Below are 21,715 nucleotides of genomic sequence, written 5' to 3'. Positions count from 1 at the left end.
TCTAATGATCTAATGTAGCTGTTGCCAACTTACATACTGCAGACACCAGAGGAACCAGAATTCTTACCAGAAATGCTCAAATCTATATGCACACAAAACACTGCCTGTACAGTAAATAAACACTATGGCTATTGAAGTACCATTCATAGTGTACTTCATAGTGTATTTTTAAAGACCTTTACTTCTGTGGCTTACTAATGTTATACATGCTCATACAAACTAAAAGCAGTACAGAAAATATTATATGGAAAGGTAGCATTATCTGTAGTTCCACTATTATTACAGTCATTGTTAAGAATTACAGATCCAATAGTAATACTAACTAATAATAGCCATAATTTAAAGGATACTTAATATATGTTAGACACTGTTCTAAGCGGTCTTATAAAAATTGAGTAATTTAATCTATAACAACCCTGTATGATATGGCCTTTGTTATCACTACTGATGAGGAAACTGGCCCAGAAAGTTTAAGTAGAACTGATATATATTGCTCCCAGTGTTTCCTATGGGTGGGTAGGCTGTAATTTAATATTATGGTTATTATATTATTTACAAAAATAGGAACATATAGTAGCAATACTGTTCTACCACTATCAAGTTCAAAACAGACTCTCTCTAATTCCCAACCTGCACTTCACCCCAATTTTACATATTAATTAATAGCACTACCAATAAATTTTCTGCAAGTCTTCTCAGTGCTATCTACTTAAAAAGAAAAAAGAAAAACTATTCCTACTGTAGCCACTTCTCACAGTCGTTGCTACTTAAAGCCGAATCCAAGCCATTATCATCTCCTGCCTGGATAACTGCAGGAACCTCTCGGCTCATCGCCCCACTTCCAACATCACCCACTCTTGCAGTCCATTCTCCATGCAACAGCCAAAGTAAGATTTTTAAAATGTCAATCAGATCATGTTTCCCTCCTGCTGAAAACATTTTAATATTCACATTACTCCTGATGGCACTTAGCATGGCATTCTGACTCATTACCGTAGCCTTCAAGACCCATGTGGTCCATCTCCGCCTTCATCTTGGGCCTCACGTTCTACCACCTCCCAGGTCCCCTTCCTTCTCGTCAACTTCGTCTCAGCCTCATTGCCCTCATTTCTGTCTGGGGAACGCGTCACATTCATTCAGGGACTTTGCCCTTGCTCCTTCCTTTGGCATCTTTACATGGCTGGCTACTTTGTCACTTCAGTCTCCCCCGAAGAGGCCTGCTCAGGCTGCCTTTCTGAAGACTCCTATTGCCCACCACCTCATACAGTCTCAGCCTCTGTCATTGCCTTCGGGGCCCTTACCACTCTCTGAGATCACATGCTTCCTTCTGTGCTGTGTATCTCTCCTACTACAGTAGAGACTTCACAGGAATGGGGCTTTTCTCTTGGTTGTTCATCCCACTGCCTAGAACAGTGGGGCCCTAGTAGGCTTTCAATGAACAGCTTAATTAATGAAAGATTTAACCATACCGGTATGTTCAGATCAGTATGGAAGGATGTTTGCTGAAGTATTGTTTGTCATTCCTCCAAATTCTCATTGCTCTAGCTAGCTGAATGAATGTTTAAAATGATTACACATGGATAAAAACTTCTTAGCAGCTGGGGGTGATTGTAGAAGCATATATCTGAGTGAGTGATAGAGCAAAAGATAGGTTTGTTTGAATCATATTGAGTGAGTTTAAAAAATGAGACTGAGTGTTCTTTCATATGAAGAATTTCTGGTCACTGAATAGTGAATCAGTCCATTACTGTATTGTTATATAATTGTTGTAAAGATGGGGAAGGATAGTTTTAATATGGTAATTCCTGGAATAACATGGTACATTGTAGATTCTCAGTGAGCCAGTATCCATTTTTTGATCAGTATAAATGACGTTTCCTTGTACAGCTTCTTATTGCTTCCCCTAAGCATCTAACCATTTTTTGGGGAAAGATAGCCCAATATGTTTTGATGATTAGCTAGTATATCCCCTACCCAAATCAACATAGACACAATCATATAAATGCAAGAAAAAATTTTAAGTGTCATATGATTAGCTCTTCTAGAAAGAATAAGTGTTTACATGTAGATTTTTTATGCTTGAGAGAGATTAAATAATAATGGTTATTTATAGTGTATAATACATTGTCTTTAATTTTAGCTTGAAATTCAGTTTTGATAAAACTTGATCAGGACTGACTGTCCCATTTATCTTTTGTATCCGTCTTTACCTTAAAGAGATGTCTTGAAAAGGATCTTAGAGATCATATATTCAACCTTGTTAGGCTGAGAATTATGGACCAAAGAGGTGGTTTTGCTAACTTTTCACTTGGTAGTGCTAAGCTAGAACTAGAACCCAGGACTCCTTACTGAGTCTGTTTTCCCAATTTTGCCGCTGCAGGTTTGGCCCCACAGTTTGGGCCTCACATCCTATGTAGATGCTTAGTAGATTATACTATACTGGTGAATTTTGACATACAACATCACAAACTAAGCTTCATATTTTGGTAACACTTGGTGTCTAAAAAGTGAGTTCAAGATCTGCCCTCCTTTCCTACTCTACCTCCTACCCCTCCCCTCCTTATAAAATGTACTAATATATTTCTTAAAACTGGCTATATAGCCTCCCAACCATACCATCTTTCAATTTCAAAGAGAACCACATGATAGGGTGTCAGTAGAAACTGGGTTTGTCCTGACCCACCCACACACTGTGGACTGTCTTTTGTGATAATAATACATATGTCTGTGAGACAGCTGGCTGAGCTTTTGAGAATAGTCTCTGTCCCTGGATTTATTTATCTTTTAATTCCTTTGTGCAAAGCTAAATGAACCGTATGGGAATTGAACCTGTAACCTTGGCCTCATTAATTGACCTTCTGTAAAATTGCCTTTTGGAAATGTATGTTCTACTGTAATGAGATTAGGAGTGCAGTTTCATCCATTCAATAAATAGCACCAACACTGTGATAATGGCAGCAGAGAGCACAGAGATGCATGGGACATGGTTTCTGCCCTCCAGGGATTAGGATAAGTGCCCAGGTCACTAATGTAAGGGCAGAAGTGGTGACTGCTGAAGGGGAGGCATTAGCCAGATGCTCAAATGCGTCAGGAGACAGGACAGTGGTGCTTCCTGAGGGGAGAATGTTAGAAGGAGGGGAAGGGTTTCCAGGAGTGCAAGCGAGGGGCAGGTAATGCTGGGTTGTGTATCTATGGCAGCATTCACACCTTGACAGGGACGTTGGGGTGTGGTGAGCACAAGGTCAGGCAGTAGGAGAGGACCTGCAGGAGAAAGCTGATTGGGAAGGGGACCTAATTGTGCTACCAAGGTTATCCTGTGGTGGAATCGGGTGGGGCCGACTGAAGATTTCTGTGCTGGGAAGTAATAGAGTCAAAACTCTCTAACAGGAATTTATTTCTCAGCCGCTATGGAATGGAGGGGGGAGAGGCTGGGGCTAAGGAAAGTGACGAGAAGTGACGAGACTGAAGCAGTGTTACCAGCAGTGGAGAGAAGAGCAATGTGAGAGTGTACAAGGCTGGACCTCAAGGGACTTGGAGACTGATTAGATTTGATAGTTAAGTAGGGGTGTAAGGTTTGAACCTTGGTGACTAGCAGATGGCAGTAACCTTCCGGAAGCTGATAAAACATAGAGCAGAGAGATTATGTAAAGGAAGTGAAAACTGGAAATTGGAACGTGGAGGAGAGGTTGGCACTGGGTATAAAGATTTGGAAAGTCAGTCACCAAGAGAAATGTTTGAGCTGAGTCGTGGATGAGATCATTATGGGACAGAGTGTAGAAAAAAGATGGCCAAAGGTAGAACTCCCAAGAAAATCTATATTGGTGATCAAGAAAATAATAGCCTAAAAAATAGAGGAGGTGTTGTTAGAAGAATGAGCCCAACCCCATGTTCCAGAAACTGAAGATGGAGACAGCTGCTGAAAGGCAGTTAGAAGCAAATTTGCTCTTTTGTCATTGAACGATGTTGGTGACAAGAAGGAAAAATAATACATGTTTGGTTTAATTTTATAATTAAACAAATGTATTGCTTTAATTTGGATTTCATATGCTTTTTTTAACACTAGACTTTCTCTTCAGTTTCTCTTAATTTGCTTCTACTTCATACTTTTCACTCTCCAGGCCGTTAAAAACAAATCCCATTTCTTTATGTAAGGAAGGCAGTAGGCCTTTGGAATTAATGACGTGGCGGGTTTTACGATGACTACTGTGAAAATGCCGCTGGGCTGAAATCACCCACTTATTCAGGTGTCAGTTGGGTGCCTGTTGTGTACCAGGCACAGTTCCATGCACAGTGCTGAGTAACATTGAAGAAAATCCTGGCCCCTATTGATTTTCCTTTCTTGTGTGGATGAGGTACAGAATAAACAGACTAAAGAAGTAAAATAGGCAAAATGTTAGATGGTGATGTGCTCCAGACAGAAAACTAAAGCAGAGAGGGGAAGAGGGAGTTCTGAGGAAGGAGTCTTTTCAGCAGAGTGGTCAGAGGCGGCCTGACTGGTAAAGTGATGTTCTGATGAAGCCCTGAAGGAGATGAGAGAAGGGGCTATGTAGATATTAGTGAAGGGGAGTCTGTAAGTGCAAAGGCCCTGTAGTGTGTTTGAGGGCTAGCACTGAGGCCACTGTTGCTAAACTGCAATACGCAAGTGAAAGAGGTTAGCGACATCTCAGGGGCCAGATTGTAGCCTTGTGGTCATAGGGATGACTATGACTTCTACTCTGAGTGTGAGGGAAAGCCCTTGGATGGTTTTGAGCAAAGGAGTAAGTAAAGTTTATTCTGGCTCCAGGGGAAGGAAAAGGGCAAGGAGAAACAAGTAGAGTTGCCGGGAGGCTCTTGCAAATCCTAAGAAAGAGGTATTGATAGCTTGGACTAGAATAGCCCCAGGGGTTGCTGTGAGAAGAGATCTGCATCTGAATGCATTCTGAGAGTAAAGTGAGTTAAATTTAACAGATTGGATGTGCAGTGTGAGAGAAAGGAGAATCAGGGATGAGTCTAAGTTGCTGTATTAGTTTGCTAGGGCTGCGTAACAAAGCACCACAATCTAAACTGACTGGCTTAAACAACAGAGATTCATTATTCTATAGTTCTAGAGGCTAGAAGTCCAAGGTTAATGTGTTGGTTCCTTCTGAAGGCTATGATGGAAAATCTGTCCTGTGCCTCTCTCCTCACTCCTGGTGTTGCTGGCAATCTTTGGCCTGCCTTGGCTTGCAAAATCCTCCCGGACTTCATCTCTGCCTTCACCTTCACGTGGCATTCTCCCTGTGCATATGTGTCCCAATTGTCCCTTTCTAATAAGGACACTGGTCACATTGGATTAGGGGCCCACCGTACTCCAAAATGACCTCATTCATTAATTAACTATCATTAATTAATTATATCTTTTATGACCCTATTCCCCAAACAGATGACATTCTGAGTTCCTAGGGTCTAGGACATCCAAGACAGGAATTTGGGAGAGGACATGATTCAGCCCATTGACTGAGTTGAGCAAGTCTGTGGGAGGATCAGGTCTGGAGGCAGGGAAAGGTCAGCAAAGTCGTGGACATAAGTTTGAGGCACACATCGGACACTCAAATGAATACGTCAAACAGGCAGGTGCATAAATGAGTCTCCAGTTCTGGTGATAAGTATTTGGAAGTCCCTGGCGTATTGATGATATTTAGAGCTGAGACTAGATCACCAAGAAAGTGAGTTTGACCAGAAAAGGAGAGTTCCAAAGACTAAAGGGAAGGGGGTTAGGTATCGGGACCAAAACCAAGGATCACAAAAATGTTAAATACAAACCCCATGCACGCTGATAGCGGTGAAGAAAACAATTAATTACACTTTAATGCTGATTTTAACTTACGCTCTGAACGTTTACAAAGTCGTATTTTCCTGTGAAACGTAAGAGAGTCCGACATGCCGAGTGTGGACTGAGTTTTATTGGCCGACAGGCTGAAGAAGTTACTGGTGCTGAAATGGAATGTTTTGAATGCCATAAAGAAGTCAAAGGACAGTAATAAAAATAATACAGAGCTCTTTTCTCAGAAGGAGAAACAACTTTGGAGAACATTGTTTCAGCCTCTGATTTAAAAAGCCATTTTCTAGAAAGCCAGTCATGCTACGGTGCTCTGAGAGGCCGAGTAGCGTGTTCCTTCATCCGCTTCTGGTGAGAGTGGAGTTGAAACATTTAAAATTGTTGTTGTTGTTTTTTTAATTATCACAGCAATATTGTCACATTTTCTGCTAGTCTGAAAAACAGAAATCATCACTGCATCCAACCACTCCCAGCCATTCTAGCCTCCTGGTATGTTTTCTTTGTGGTGTTTTTATAAGCCCCACGCCTTGCTGGGTCGCATGGACACGAAAGTCCTAACAGGAAGGTGGAGGCGGTGACGTGACAGTCCACCTGGAGTTCTCCGGGCACATCCAGCTAGGTCTCGGAGCCGCCGCATTTACGGCTTCCTCTGCGCTTTCCTGGGCTGGCTGTCATCGGGCCCTGCTCTGGAGCTCAGGGCTGATGTCACCTTTCCGGAAATGCTCTCTGACCCGGCTGTTCCCACCCTTCCGGCCTGGAGGCTGAGCCGCGCACGTGCCACCGTGTTTACCGCACACGGTGGCACTGCCTACTGCTTCACGTCCCCACTAACTTGGAGGACACTGGGCTTGTTTTGTTTTTTAATGTATTTATTTTCTCAGTAGTTTGCACGGGACCTGTGGCTATATAGATTTTCAATAGACGTCTGCTAACTGTGCATGACAAAAATTAGCTTCTCTGCCTACTCAGCACACGTCTAAACTGTCCCAGAACTATGATTCTAATACGAATTGAAGACGTTTTGTTCAGACTGTGCCATTAACTAATACAATAATATAGTACACATCTTGAGATGATTCCTTTTAAAATGTATTCATATGGATTGCTGCTTAAAAGGTTAAATTTGCCCCTAAAAACCATTGCCCAGAATTCTTCACTTCTTACCATGAAAAATACCTGAGATATTTATGATGTATGGCTTTTAAAAAAATTACTGACAGTGTCCCTTTGAATTAGTAAGCAGAATGGAGTAATTCAGACATACCTATGTAAGGTGACATGGAAAAATGCAGGGCTTGAAGGGAGGGGTGAAATCGCTAGTGGTAGAAGCAATAATTTTTTTAATTTTAGTGGATTGTTTTGGAAAGAGGAGGGGTGTTTTTGTTTTTTAATCTAGCATAATAGATATATAACGTGAGTCTGGGTGAAGAGAGTTGAGAAGTATTATAATAGTTCTTTGATGCCAAAAATACTTCCATGATGATTCAGTTCAAGATTCTTCTCCCTGCCCACCTTGAATGTAAATTTTTGGTAAACTTCCTCAAAAACAGGAAAAGGAAGAAAGCAGTTTATATGTGGTTATTTGTTATTTCTTGATCCTGAAAAGAGGCTTTGCTCTACAGAATGATTGAGAGCATGACTCCACGAATAGAGTTTTCCTTCATTGGCTAAGTCCCAGTGTTTCCCCCGTGCGTACTGAACTCATTTATGGAACTGTGGCTTATGGAAATTATTGAGCTATACAGCCTATCAACTGTGCCATTATAGTATTGTTACTTAAATCTTTATTTCTCTCCTCAGCTCTACTTTACGAAGTGTTTCTACTGGATCCTCAAGACCTTCCAAAATATGTTTGGTGTGTGGGGATGAAGCTTCAGGTTGTCACTACGGGGTAGTGACCTGCGGCAGCTGCAAGGTGTTCTTCAAGAGAGCAGTGGAAGGTAAATGTTCATGTGGGTGCTCCTTTTACACATTTCCCCCTCCTGTGTACTCTGCTTGCACAGTTAACTCTATAGCATTATTGGGAAATAATTCAAAAGACCTTTCTGATGTACTCTGTCAGTGATACATAGTAATAATGCCTTCTCTAAAATCCACCTGAAGGTTTTCCACTGAGCAGTATTGAATGTGCATAATTTGAAATTGTCCACTGAAACCAACCAGTCATAAAGAATTTTTGTTCTTGTTGTTTGTCTCAGTCTGTTTTTCAGTGAGACTTAGAAAAATAATTCTATGTCATATAAATTTAATTTGTATAATCTGAAAGAGCATTTTTAGTAGGAACACACAAGATACCTCATTTCTGCCTTTTCTGCATTTTTGTACAGTTGACTCTTGAACAACATGGGGGTTGGGGCCCCAACCCCCTGCGCAGTTGAAAATCTGTTTTACTTTTGACTCCCCAAAACTTTACTACGAATAGCCTACTGTTGATTTGAAGCCTTACCAGTAACATAAAAATGTGTCAGTTAACACATGTTTTTTATGTTATATGTATTGCATACTGCATTTTTACAGTGCATTAAACTAGACGAAAGAAAATGTTATTAAAGAATCATAAGGAAGAGAAAACATTTACAATATTTATTGGGAAAACAAAGAGTCCAGATATAAGTGAACCCATGCAGTTCAAATCCTGTCATTCAAGGGTCAGCTGTATAAATACATGTGTTTATAGCAAATTAAAACATTAATCTCGGGATCGCTTCTGTAATTTAAGTTGTGTTCTATGCAGAATGATTTCATTTCACAGTTACTTCAGAGTCCAGGTCCCCGTTTGAGTCCTACCTTTATTTCCACTGAAGGCTTCCAAATGGCTAATTAAGTGAAAAATTTGAGATTATCTTTTAAGCTCAGTTTTTCTTCCCTCCAAGTGATTGTACTTCCTAAGGAGAATCAGTCTTTTAATTTATTTTTGCTTTCCTCACCCTCGCTTACAAGCAATTAATTAACATCAGACTTAGGCCAGATGGTTTTATTAATGTTGACTACTCTGAGTGGTCAAAGTATAGAATTTTTCCTATTAGTAGAAGTGTTACTGTGTAATCGACACTTATTTTCACTAAGGAGTTCAACATGAAGACTCTTGTAGGTTTATTTCTCAGGGTAGTTTTCTGAGAGAGAAATTGGTGCTTCAGAGACTTAAGCATAAATGACTGAAATGTTTTACCTGTGTTTTTCTGGAGACCGCAAGGTAATATCCTTAGTTCTGGGATGAAAAAGCTGACCGATTAATTACTTCTTTGCTTCTGGGATTGTTTTTGCATTATTGAATTGATATGATATGATTTTACGTTATTTACACTATTAAGTATTTAATAGTCCCCAAACCCAGCACTGAATTGGTAGTAGGGGTTCCATATTTATTTCTCCTTATATGGGCTCTTGGTAACAAGTGACAGAAAATTCAACACAGACTGGCTTAAGCACCAGTGGCAATTCATTGGCCTGCACAACCAGAAAGTCCTAGTGTAGGCCTGGCTTTAGGCAGGCCATGGTCTTCAGCTAGTTCATCAAACTCAATCCCATTCTCTCCGTCGCTTGACTTTGCTCTTGCTCAGTTGTCGTGCAAGTTCTCTCATGGTGAGACCGCCAGCAGGCTGCCATCAAAAGGAGGTTTGCTGTTCCCAGCAGTTCTTATAAAAGCCACCCATTGAATTTAACTAGGACTAAACTTAACTTACATGCCCCCCCCCCCCAATCACTGTGGCTGGGAAATATAGTGATCCGACAGGCTAGTCCTAGCTGGAGTCAGCCAACTTGAACTTCCTAGACAGAGTGTGGGAAGGATATTTCTCTTAGGAAAAGGTGGGTTCTGTTATCAGAAGGCTGATTTCAGGAAATGGGAAGAGTTAATTCGTACAATACTGAAATTAGTTTGTTTTTGCAGGCTTCCCTCTGCCTTTCTCTCTTTTCTTAACTATAGGATTAGCTCAGTAGAAGATAAATAGGTGACATTTACCCCTGGTACCTTCTTAATTCCACCATACCTTCCAGCTTAAGAACTGCCCTCCTAGGCTCACTAGTCAGTGAGCAGAATATATTAGGTGATATGTAAAAATCGGTGTAAGAGGGGCATTTGGAGGTGGTCAGCGGGAGGCTTGGTGCTACAATACCTACGGGCTGATCTTCATATCAGAACCCCAGTTTCCACTATTTACAGAACCTGCCCTTCTCTGCTTCTAAAGCAAAAGGTTTTCTAGAAGTTTTGGCTTAATTTTTGCTGTTTTAAGTAGTTTCTATGGAAGTAGGTGAAGGAAGAGTTGTTTTTGTATTGAGGTATAAATAAATATGGAAAAACCTAATTGTCCATGATTTTTCTTCATTGGAAAGCTGATCAGTAATGGAGAATGAAACATGATGAGTACCTTTTAAGGCTTTTACTAATATAGCTTATTTTCTATTTGTTTGGCAATGAGAATTTCAGTGCTTACATGCATAAAACAAGGCTGTAAATTTTAAATATGAACTTCATGAGAATAATGGCCTACTTGTGTTTATAGTTTCTATAAGTTTACTGTTTTATTTTGTTTGCCTGTGTGTTTGTGAGAGAGAGAGAACAAATATGTGAGAAACAGCTCAGCCAGGCGTGGCTCAGCGGTTGAACGTCAGCCTAGGATCCAGGCGATCGAGGTTCGATTCCCGGTCAGGGCACATGCCCGGATTGCGGGCTCAATCCCCAGTCAGGGGCGTGCAGGAGGCAGCCAATCAATGACTCTCTCATCATTGATGTTTCTATCTCTCTCTCTCCCTCTCCTTTTCTCTCTTTAAAATCAATAAAGATATATTTTAAAAAATAAGTAAATGTGTGAGAAACACAGCTACCTTTGTGATTTAATAATAAATTATTTTTAACACTTTATATAGTTTGAGTTTCACAAAAGTATGGTCTATGGATATTATGTTTATTCCCCTTTTACAGATGAAGACTTTTGGTATGAGACCCAATCAGCTAATCTGTTCAGAATCATAAGACCAAACTTAGACCCATCTTAAAGTCTTATGACTCTAAACCTAGACTCAACCTAAAGTTTCACAACTCCAAATCTCATAATCTGTTTTTTCCATAATTCTCAAGTCCATGAAAATGCTACCCTATATGTCATCTGTTCATACCTACTTAATGGTAATGAAAGAAATGATGTAAACACTGAGAAGACACAATTTGGTACCCTTACTGTGGGTGCATGAGTGTATGTGTGTATGTGTACATACATATATATAAACCTGTGTATGTGTTTTATGTTTGAATATTTACTGTTTGTTTTCTGGTTTCCCTTAACCTGGAGCTCCTCCTTCTATTGCAAGGAATTCTAAGGAGCAGCAGGGACAGGGAGCTGAGATGAGGGGAGTTGGTTGAAGCCCAGAGGAACTAACACCACCAAGGGCAGAACCTGAAATGACCACTGGAGAGGAGACGGGAGGGAAAACATCATAGTCAGAGCTCTGAGTGTTTTGGCTTAAGGCCTTATGCCCAAGCGCAGCACTATAAAGCTTGGTTATAGCCATAGTGATGACTGTGTATGGAAACTGCAAATCAGTTTTTTAAAGTGTAAATTATGTTCTTTGTTCTGTTTGATGGGATGTATAAGTATGCTTAGTTTTTTCTTATTAAGCATTTAATATAAAAACACTCAGAAGTCTCACCAGAATACATTTGCCAGTAGTGTCAGTTAAGAGCCATATAATTGTACCTTACAAACAGAAGTTTGTAATTTCTTTTAAAAATTTGACCTACTTATTTGCCTTGAAGTTTTGTCAGGACCTTTTTATCTGAGGGTAAAAAAAGCATTTATATATGCTTTTTATTGGTTTCTCCCTTGTGGTGGAAACTGGACTGGCTCTAGGGTCAGAAGACTTAGTTTTAATTTCCGGCCCTGCCACTCACTAGGTGTGAGATTAAGACAAATTATTTAATTTATCTGGGTCTCTGTTTCTTTGTATATAAATGGGAAAAAGTAGTATTTCCCTATCTTAATGTGGCTATGAAAAATTACATGAAAACAAAGTGTTTGGGCAGATTTTATAAATCACAAAGTGGATTCAAAGTATTAGATTTTTATTATTTTTCTAAGAACAAAATGCTACAGTTTTCTGGTCATGTCTGTTTAGAGAGATCCTATAAATGATACAATCACATTGCACTGTTGGGTCTTCATTTGTAAGCCCTTCATTTTTTTCCCATCAGATCTTCATTTTTCCTGTAGTATGTTATTTTGTCCATAGATCCTCACTTTGAGGTTATAAAGATCCTTCTAAACTTGCAGTTCTTAAAGTTCTCAGAGGGTGTGTGCGGGAGTGGGGGGAATGGAGGGTCTGTCAACATTTTCTGGAGAGGCTTCTCCACATTTTCCAATACGGACTGGAAATGCAGTCTCACCTTTGGGAGCTGCACAGTAGAGAAAATATTGAGAGCCATCAACTGGACTTTCAGCTTCTGTGTTAGATATCTTTAGGGCAGAACAGTCTTAGCTCCAGAACCTAGCAAGACAGTACATGTTGAGTAGCCACCAAATAAATGTTTCATGTACACATGAATGTACCTGTGTGGTATAAGAACCATCAAGTCTAAATGACTACACCCCCCCCCCCCCCGGAAATCAGTAAATTAGCAATGAAACTGCCCCCAGAATTTATGCAGGCCCTTTCACTTCTAATCTCCAATTTGTAATTCTAGTCTGAGTTTTTATTATCTCAGTCTCTCCCAGCTGTAAATCGCCTTGTGCTTCATCTCATGTGGATTTTACTTTGTGATCCCTCAGTGAACAGAGCTGATTACATTCGGCGCGCTATTTTATAACCTAATTTCCTTTTTGGATATGCAGTATACAAGCAGTGTCTGGAAGACACAGCTACCACAAATCATTGAAGAGTTATAAGGCTGTAAAAGAAGAGAGTTCATTATTATGTAAAGTCAACTGGATTTATATGTTTGTAAGCAGACCTGTTAAGCTAACGAGGCCAGAGCTTGTTAAGGTCAGCAACTCATAGGATGTTGGTTTCCAACTCAGACATGTCCCTTTAAGTAAGAGACTTATAAATCTATTTCCTGAAATGAAATTGCTTTAAAAGATACATTTGTAGATTATTCTGTGGGTTCCTCAAATAGAGGCAGTATTTTAAGACAACCAGCTTGTGAACGTATACCTCATTCCTTTTGCATGTAGTTCACTGCATACAGGTAAAAAAATAAATAAATTCAAGATTGACAAAAGATTTTTTTTTAAAAAAACATAATGGTAGATTAATAGTTTTCTTTGCTTTTCTAAAAGTAATGAGTAAACTGAAGAGGCCCAGAGGCAAGCGTCTCTCAGTGTCTCATACCCCAGTTGTCCTATCAATGCTGTGTGTGCCCGTGATCACGGGACAAACAAGCAGGAGTGGGAGCACGTGGGAGGTGTGGGGGACACACCACACAATTGTGCTGCATGTGGAAGAGCTCAATTCAGTGGACACAAGCTAAATCAGGATGGTATTGTATAATAATTAAAATATAGCTATCCATCCCTTTGTAACTGGCAATATAAAATTAAGGAAATGATAAAGCAAGGAAATAATTTAATGTATATTAATAGATGTCTTCACTTTATGATATGATCCAGCCCTCAGTGTTCCCATGAGCCATGTACCGGAAGCCAATGGACATCAAAGTCCATTGTCACTGCTACAAAGCTGCTGAGTCAGAGATGGAAACCAAAGAGTGTTCTGGCTTACATTTTTCTCACAAAACACTTGAAAGATTAAGGATTTCTTTCTTTACCAGAATTTAAGAACCAGGTAACCTGATTCTAATTGCTTACCACAGAGCTTAAACAAATACCTACCCAGTAGATTAAAACTATCATTTTTACGAACACTCCTTTCCTCCCTGCATACGCATAAGTCTTCAGTGTTCATTGCAAATGATTGCCCAGGTTTTTTATAACCCTTCAGTTGGTTGCTATGGGAACATGCAGAACCATGACATTTAGGCCAACCTGGAAGGTCAGGGAAGGCTTCTTAAAGAACTGACCCCCAAACTGAACCCTGAGAGATTAGACTTGGCAGTGCTGAGAGGATTAGGGACAGGCTGGCTGCACAGGGCACCAGAAGCAACTGCATGCTTCCACTGTGAAAACTTGCAGTGTGAGGAGACAAAAGGGGAGGCCAAAGGTGCAGATGGGGTCGAGGTCCTGGACTCTTGGGCAAAACAGAACCTCTGAATGTTTTCATGCAGCAGAATGGTAAACAGGTTTGCATTTAATATCTGGCTGCAGGGAGGTATGCTCATTGAACGGGGACAGCTCTGGTAGTTGTTTTAAACCATTTGAGGAAGAGATGGCCTAGGATAGAAAAGAGGAGGGGACAGTTAACAAGACTGTCTGGGAAGTATCATTGGTAGTTCTGGATTGGGAGAGAAGCAAAAATCTAGGAAGATTCTCCAGGCTTGGCTGCTGATGTCTTTGCTAAAATTAGGAAGACTGGAGAGGGAGCAGCTCTGGGGCATGGGAGCAAAGGTTCTTTCATCCAGCAAACATTTATTCAGTATCTACTAAATGCCAGGCGCCATTCTAGGCAGACGTAGGGACATCTTGGGTGAAGGTCAAGAGAATAAAATAGACCCTGCTCTGGCGGAGCCTTACATTCTAGTGAGGGGTGATGGAAAGATTAAGCCCAGAAGTGAGCTATTATGTAGTGTATGAAAAGGTGATAAGTTCTATGGGGGGGGAAAAGCATTTGCCAGGATCAAGGAGATTCAAATGAGGTTTGGTTTAGGACGATGCATTTGAAATGTCTACAGGACAGTCGAGTGTGTCTAACAGGAAGTTGGGTGTGTGGTTCTGCAGCTTGGAGAGCAAGGCAAGATTGAAAATGAAGATTTTGGAATCCACATCCATGAAAGTAGATGCGTTTGCCTTAGAAACAGGTATTTAGAGAGACAAGGTTAGAACCTTAGAGGACATAAGTCTAGAACATTGTGTGTGTGTGCGTGTGTGTGTGTGTGTGAATAATCTTTCTTTCCTTCTCCAAGTCGCACACTAAAAAGTCTTAGTTACTTGGTCTGGTTATTTCCTAGTTTAGCTGAAGTTCAGACATTACTGCATCTGTAGGATTTTCAACCCCAGCTTGGTCTTTATTCTTCATTAAGCCTTGATCGTTACTGACTCTTAGCCAGCCCGCTGCCCACCACCAAACGTGACATCCCGGGGATTGAGTTTGCTAAGAAGCAGACCTAATAGCAAGCGTGCAACAGGTGCTCATACGACATTGGTTGGTTGATTGTTTGATAACTAACTATATGGATGGGATTCACCCTCATTCCTGTCACTTTCTCTGAAGTAGAAAATATGTTGAAATAATGTATTAGAAAATGATTTGAAGTAGGGACATTTGGGCCAAAAGTAAGTTGGTATTATCCAAAGAGAGCTGCTTATAGCTTAAATTTTTAAGTTAAGGTCCACTCCCCATAGCATATTTGAAAAGTATAAATTAGAAGCACAGTACGTACTTTTCAAAGTTTTTTCCCATGTTTTGTGTTTGCTTGCAACCCATCTTGTGCCAGAGAAAAATCCAGAGCAGTCAACAGCTCTGCGTGAGTTAAAGTGAAATTTAAAATAAGTGGAATGAAAAACACGACAAAGAGATGATGAGAGCAAGATAGAGATGCAGGGCCAGGTATGGGAGTGATACAGAGAATATATGCCCTGAAGCCTTTGTAGAGACCAGCCACTGACTGGGTTAGTTTTCTAGCAGCCAGACCCAAGACAGTGATGAGTCACCTGACCTAAGATGGTCTTACAGACTGGTTTAGGAGATTACCTGTTGATAAGAAAATGCTCATGAGCTACTGCATTTTTAATATGCCTGTTCTTTTCATGTGAATTGTAACCTGAAATTTTAAAAGTAACTCTCTCATTGGTATTAATGACATAGTTTGATTTCTGTTAAGGAGCAGTGCTGAAAAACATGTTCAGTTCTGTGACTCACCTGCTCCTCTAATAATTGCTGCCATTTATTGAGCAGCTGCTAGATGCTAGACACTGTGCCATGTACTCCATGTTTTATCTCGTTTATTCCTCATGACAGCCTTCTTAAGTCTGAAAGTTTTGTGCGTTTTGAAAAGTAATATCTTTAAATCTGAATGCTCTAAGCAATTGTGAGAAGGAGCACCTTGACTATTTTTTAACAGGGCTTAATAGTACAACCCTTCAACTCTTAAAATTAATAGCAATAATTGTAAATATCCAAGTACTTATTTTTGGGCTCATTATGCTAAGTAAGAACTTTGCATGTTCTCATTTTAACCCTCATAATAATTCTATGAAATAGATAGGATTATTATCTATCCTCATGTTAGAGATCAGTCATCTGAGGCATGTAAAACTAGTCCAAGGTCACCCAGGTCAAAGGAAGTGGCAGAGCTAGGGCTTGAACCCAAGAAGCCCAGGCATTCTGACTCTGTGTTCTTAACCCATAAGCTACACTGCCTCTCACAGAGTTATATCAAATCCCAACTATTTTTACTCATCAAAAAGTAGGGCAACATCTCTGCCTTAGGAACACTTAGGGAGAGCACATCATAATTTAACAGTTATCCCTCTATACTCTAAATAATTAACTCCTAGCCATTCCAAGTTAAAACTCTAATTTGAATTTCTGTTACCCTAATGGGAAAGAAATTGGGTAGTCTCTATTTTTTCTTAAGGAATGAACTCCATATTTTTTTTAAAAATTACCATTACCATCTTTAACATCTTGATATTAATTCAGAGCCATGTTTAACATTTTTATCTTCCTGTGTTTCATTTCCTGTGTGTGATAAAAATTAGATGTAGCCTATCAGGCTCAGAGAATCATTGGGAGAATGACCTTCCTCAAACAAAGCTTAAAGCTACTAACTCTTCAGCTTCTGCTGTCTGCTTTGTGCCTGGGTGCTGAAAATCAGACCATTGAGCCACAGGACACAAGGCTGCTCTCAGGACAGTTGTACTCATGGTGTAATTAGGATCATACAACTTACAGGATTTGAAACTCTTGAGATTGATTTGACACTGGAAATGAAAATTGTTAAATTGACTGCAATCAGATGTCAAGATAGCACCCTGGAAATGGATGGGTAGGAGGAGGAGGCACTTAGGAGGAATGGGAAGGTGGGGGTCTGAACCTGAGTCCACGGGCTAGAGCAGGCCCAGTTCAGTGAAAGCCTGGCCTGGCTGGAGCAGGGCCGTGCCCAGCGGCACAGGAGGTGTCTGAGCAGAGACACTGGGGTCAGACTGTGTAAGGCCCTCATATTGGAATGAGAAACCTCAGTCCTTCTCTTAAGCACGGCAAGTCTTCTTACAGGGTGCTTTGCAGTGGAAAGAATCGACACAGTGGCTTATCCCTTGGTGCTGTGCAGGGGCAGGGCAGGGACCACCTAGAGGAGCAGGAGCCAGCTGGGGCGGGGCGGTGGAGGACAGGAAGGGAAAGGCCCGATCTGGGGTACAGTGGGCACAGGTGAGCAGAGGGCCTGACAGAGGTGGGAGGAGCAGTAGGCAGGCCTGGTGGGGGGTTAGTTCTGGGGAACGATGGGATCCATGGCCGGGGCCTGGGGAGGAAGCACTTTAAGAATGCAGACGATGAATGGAGCGCAGGACTCCGGAGACTGGAGATCTGTTCTCCAAAAGGGATAAAACCGTCAAGGTCCATAGGACTGGAAAAACAGACAGAAAAAGTTCACTTTTCCTTGCACATTTTAAAATAAAGAGGCTGCATAGTTCAGTCTTAGGCAGTTTGCAGATGGGTTTAGTTTTAGGCAACAGATGCCAGGTATGGCTGTTTGGTGCAGTAGATGGGAAGTTACAGTGACTCTGAAAGCCTCGCAAAGGTGCAGGGCCCCCCCGCACCAGTGGAACAGGCCTGCTGAGTGCAGCGAGCGTTGGGGGGACTTGTGTTGTTGTTGCTCCTCATGGAGGGACTAAATGATGATTTTAGCAGTTTATGACACTGTGGGGAGCCACAACATGAAGCAATTAATGACTGAGAAGGCAGAAAATTCTGTAGCAAAGGGAAAAAAATGCCAGTGTTTCAAGCTTTCCAAATGTTTTTCTGTAGTTTTGCACTCTAAAGACAGACATATCTAGTGTAGTGATTTTTTTCTTTTAACATTATTCCTTGGTATCTATGTTCACTGTCCATCTGATAAGGGCTTTTCTAGAGATAAGCAGATCCCTGTAACACAGACATACACAGGCAGGCAGGCAGGCAGGCGCGCGCGCGCACACACACACACACACACACACACACAGCACTCTGTCCCATCTCACTCAGTCACCCAGTGATTGCTGTTCTGGGGCTAGAGAGGTAGGAGTCCTTAACGTCAGCAAGAAGACTTCAGAACCACCTGGAATTACTGTAACACCATCACTCACACGCTCACATTCTCACACCTCCCTCCTATATCAGAGACCAAGTCCACGTCTAGAGGAAGGCCGGTTGACACCATGGAACGAAGCTCATGGCTCTTCCGAGCAACACAGATTGTTTTCATTTTGTCCTTGGGGTGGCCCTATTTGAAGCTCTTTAATAAATGCTAGCTCTTGGAATTTGTTGACTGTAACATTGCGTTTACAAAAGCCTCACCTTCCTGTGTGTGCTGTGCTGCTAATTAACGGTGAACTCTGATAACCCCACATAGCAAAGAGCCATCCCTGAGCAAGAGTGAGAAATGTGTTTTCTTCATACAAGTAGAAGACCAAGGCTCCATTTAGTCACTGGCATTCGACACCCCAGTGCATCTTTACAGAAATGTTTTGTTTATTTTTCTAATGGTAAAAACATGAAATAAAAGATTAAAGAATAGGAATCCAGAAGGGTTTCATAACTGTCAACAAGAATTGAAGTCACTTATAGCAAATTAGCTGAGGAGTCAATGGGGTGAGATTTTTAGGAAGTGTAATATAAATTCATACTTATATATAGCACTATAAATATAGTACAGGCCCATTAAATTGTATTTGTTTTAATAGAATCCAAACTATATAATTTTTTTTTTAAAAAAAAAGCAAATACTTCTTCCTCCCTCCCAATCCCTTCTTATATTTTTATTTTCTTCTCCAATTTGGAAGGAAGAACCAGAACTTGAATTTGGAGATTCACAATACCCTCTTGGAAGCCATACTGACCACCGACTAATATTTTAGTGAAAGGCTTCTTGGATATTTCGCAGCAATTTGAACACTTACTGTGAGAATTTTCCAGTAAGAAACCATATAAAAAGCCATCACCAATATAGGGTCCAAAGTCATTTTATGTAGACTACAGTGTGAGTAGGGAGAGAATTGGCTTTGGGGGTCAGACAGCCTGGACTTCAGTCCAGAATGACACTGCCCACTCTAAGACTTTGAGCCAATAATTGAATGTCTGTTTCCCCTTCAATAAACAAAAGAAAATAAATCTTTAAAGCATCAGCCCTACCCACCTCTCAGAGTTTGGAGGCTAAAAATTAGTACCTACACGTTTAAGCTGCTTTATAAACAATAAAGGATTGCTTTATGAACATCATATTTTAAAAAGAATTTCCCCTTTTTAGGAAGCAATGTAATCGCTGTACCTCTGTTCTCAATAAAATGTGGAATATTTAAGCAGTAGCTACCTTATGTTTGATTTGAAGAAAAAAACAACAGTGAAAATGAAAGGAAAGCTTATATGACCTTAGACCAGGCTTGGGATGCTGGCCTCCTCCCTGGTTTAGGCAGGTCTGCATTGCGCACGAGTGCCCTACCAAAGGCCGCGGGGAGCACACCCCAAGTTTCATCTGCCCGAGTGCATATCGGACAGAGAACAAAGACAGTTTTCATGCTCTTTCTACATCTTCAACGATTCGGAAGGTCGCAGCTACTTTTTACATTCTTCTTTTCTTAATTAACTGTACCAACATTTGTAAAACACACTGCATTCTCCGACCCTCCCACTCTTGGTGAGCGACTTAATTGGAAAACCAGTGCAGAAGGAGTCGAGGCTGATTGTTTTTCAGCCGGCCGCATCATAGCATTTTCCCAGTTGAACCAGACTCAGCAATTTGATGTCGCGAGCGTTACATAAGTAACAGTTGTCTGGCTTTGTTACTAACCGAAATGAACTGAAGTTGCATTCCAAAAGAGCATAAGAATGAAGAGTATTAATAGCCATTAATTAGAAATCTGAAAAGCACTGTTTTCAAAGAAGAGATGGAGAAATCCTTAGAGAAATGCCATTCTTAAGTGGTACTAGATAAAATATTCCTTCAAGCAACCTTCCCTTTCTATTTTTAAAATGAAATGTACTTCTGACTTATCTGATTAGGATTTAGATTTATTTGAAGAGCTTTAGTTGCTATAATTGGTGATCCTTAAAATTAAACAAATATTTATGTTACATCTCCCAGATGTTGAAATAGCTGACTTTTGCCTAATTGAATCGGCATTTCACAAAACAATGGACTAAGGTCGGATGTCACTGACTCATAAAAATCCAGGTCCAGAATTTGGGGGGACTGAGCCAGGAACAAGCGCTGAGAAGACAAGTGCAGAGGCGAGGAACCAACAGGGCCAGAGCCTACCCAAGTGAAGCGAATGGCAGGAAAATGCCCCCGCGTGCCCTCGGCAGAATCAGACAGAAGCCTGGCACGTTCATTCGGGTCCGCAAACGTCTGCTGAGTGCTCACCACGTACGAGGCATGGGGGGTGCGCTGCAGTCCATTCCACCAACTGCCCTTTACTTCATTCTTGCAGTGTAAGCTTTACTTTTATAAATCATGTACTGTGTCTTGAAAATGACCTGTAAAGCAAAAATAATCATACTGAGCCTTAGGAATTCACTTAGTCGTTTTCAGTGAAGCAGTACAAACTGCGGAAAAAGGAAATGGAACCAGGAAAGATTTCCCCTTGTACAAAGATTCTCACTGCTGAACTCAGTTTACTAGGCAGAAAACTGGCGTTTTCAAGTGCTGGTAGCTATTTTCTGTAATAGACTGAGTCGTAATTTATAGTCGTGACCCACAGGGAAGGGATGGGAAGGAAAAAGAAATGATTTTAGCAGCAAAAATTGAACTCTGTTGAGCCATTAACTCACTCTTTGTAAAACAAACCAGAAAATTAAAGCAATTTTTAAATTACTTTAAAAAATCAAGCAAATTGTCCTTCCTGTAGTGAGAGGAGCCCATCAGAAAGAAGAGTAACGTAAAAGCCTGTTTCTTCTTTTATGCAGCAAAGCAGAGAACACTTTCTGTTTATCTTTACCATAACTTATTACATAAGTACTAATTATAGATATTTTATTTCCTTGTCTTGCTTGCCTTCTTGCATTCTGCTATCCAATGTGACCAGAAATTACAATTTAAAAAGGAATAGTAATTTTAAAAGAGTATTAATTGGCATTAATAAAAACTGTTTTTAAAAGAGAATAGATGGACAAATAATTATAGAAATATCAATATTAAATGTTTTAGATGTGAAATTCCTTAAAACAACTTTCCGCTTAACATTTTTTATTTACTGTCCTCCACATATATAATTATGCTTCTTTGAAGATCCTCAGTTGCTAACTGGACTACAAGAAGAATGTCATTTCAGATACTTGTCTCTGTGGTGTTTTCAATAACGAATATTTAAAAATAAACCCTGTTAAATCTTTATACAGTTACTGAGATAAGTTTAAGTTGAGACATTAGTGAACATTTTTTAACATGTAACAATGTGTAAATAATTTTTCCTTTAGCTATTGCATTATGACGTCATTACACTATAAGTTACAGATGATTTGTTTTGGGAAATGCAATTACTTAAAGGAAATGTCATTGTGCAAAGAGGTGTGTACCTATGATGTCATCATTCTGCCTACTGTAGAGAAGTCTTTTAAAATAGAAATTGCTGCATACAGAATTATGGGAAGGAATTTCTGCTTTCTTTCATATCATTTGAA

At 40.4% G+C, this 21,715-nt stretch overlaps 1 protein-coding gene across 3 annotated transcripts in view; it reads left to right on the top strand.

Moving 5' to 3' along the window:
* The window catches only part of NR3C2 (nuclear receptor subfamily 3 group C member 2), a 284,027-nt gene that overhangs the window by 130,947 nt on the left and 131,365 nt on the right, over window positions 1-21,715 (top strand). For all 3 annotated transcript variants that reach the window (XM_081136385.1, XM_081136384.1, XM_081136383.1), the window contains exon 3: window positions 7,598-7,737. In XM_081136385.1, coding sequence (XP_080992511.1) covers window positions 7,598-7,737 — 140 coding nt within the window. The remainder of the gene's footprint in view (window positions 1-7,597; window positions 7,738-21,715) is intronic.

The sequence above is a fragment of the Miniopterus schreibersii genome, assembly GCF_964146895.1.
Source record: "Miniopterus schreibersii genome assembly, chromosome: 4".
Classification (NCBI taxonomy): domain Eukaryota; kingdom Metazoa; phylum Chordata; class Mammalia; order Chiroptera; family Miniopteridae; genus Miniopterus; species Miniopterus schreibersii.
This window is presented reverse-complemented; position numbering and strand designations above follow the sequence as displayed.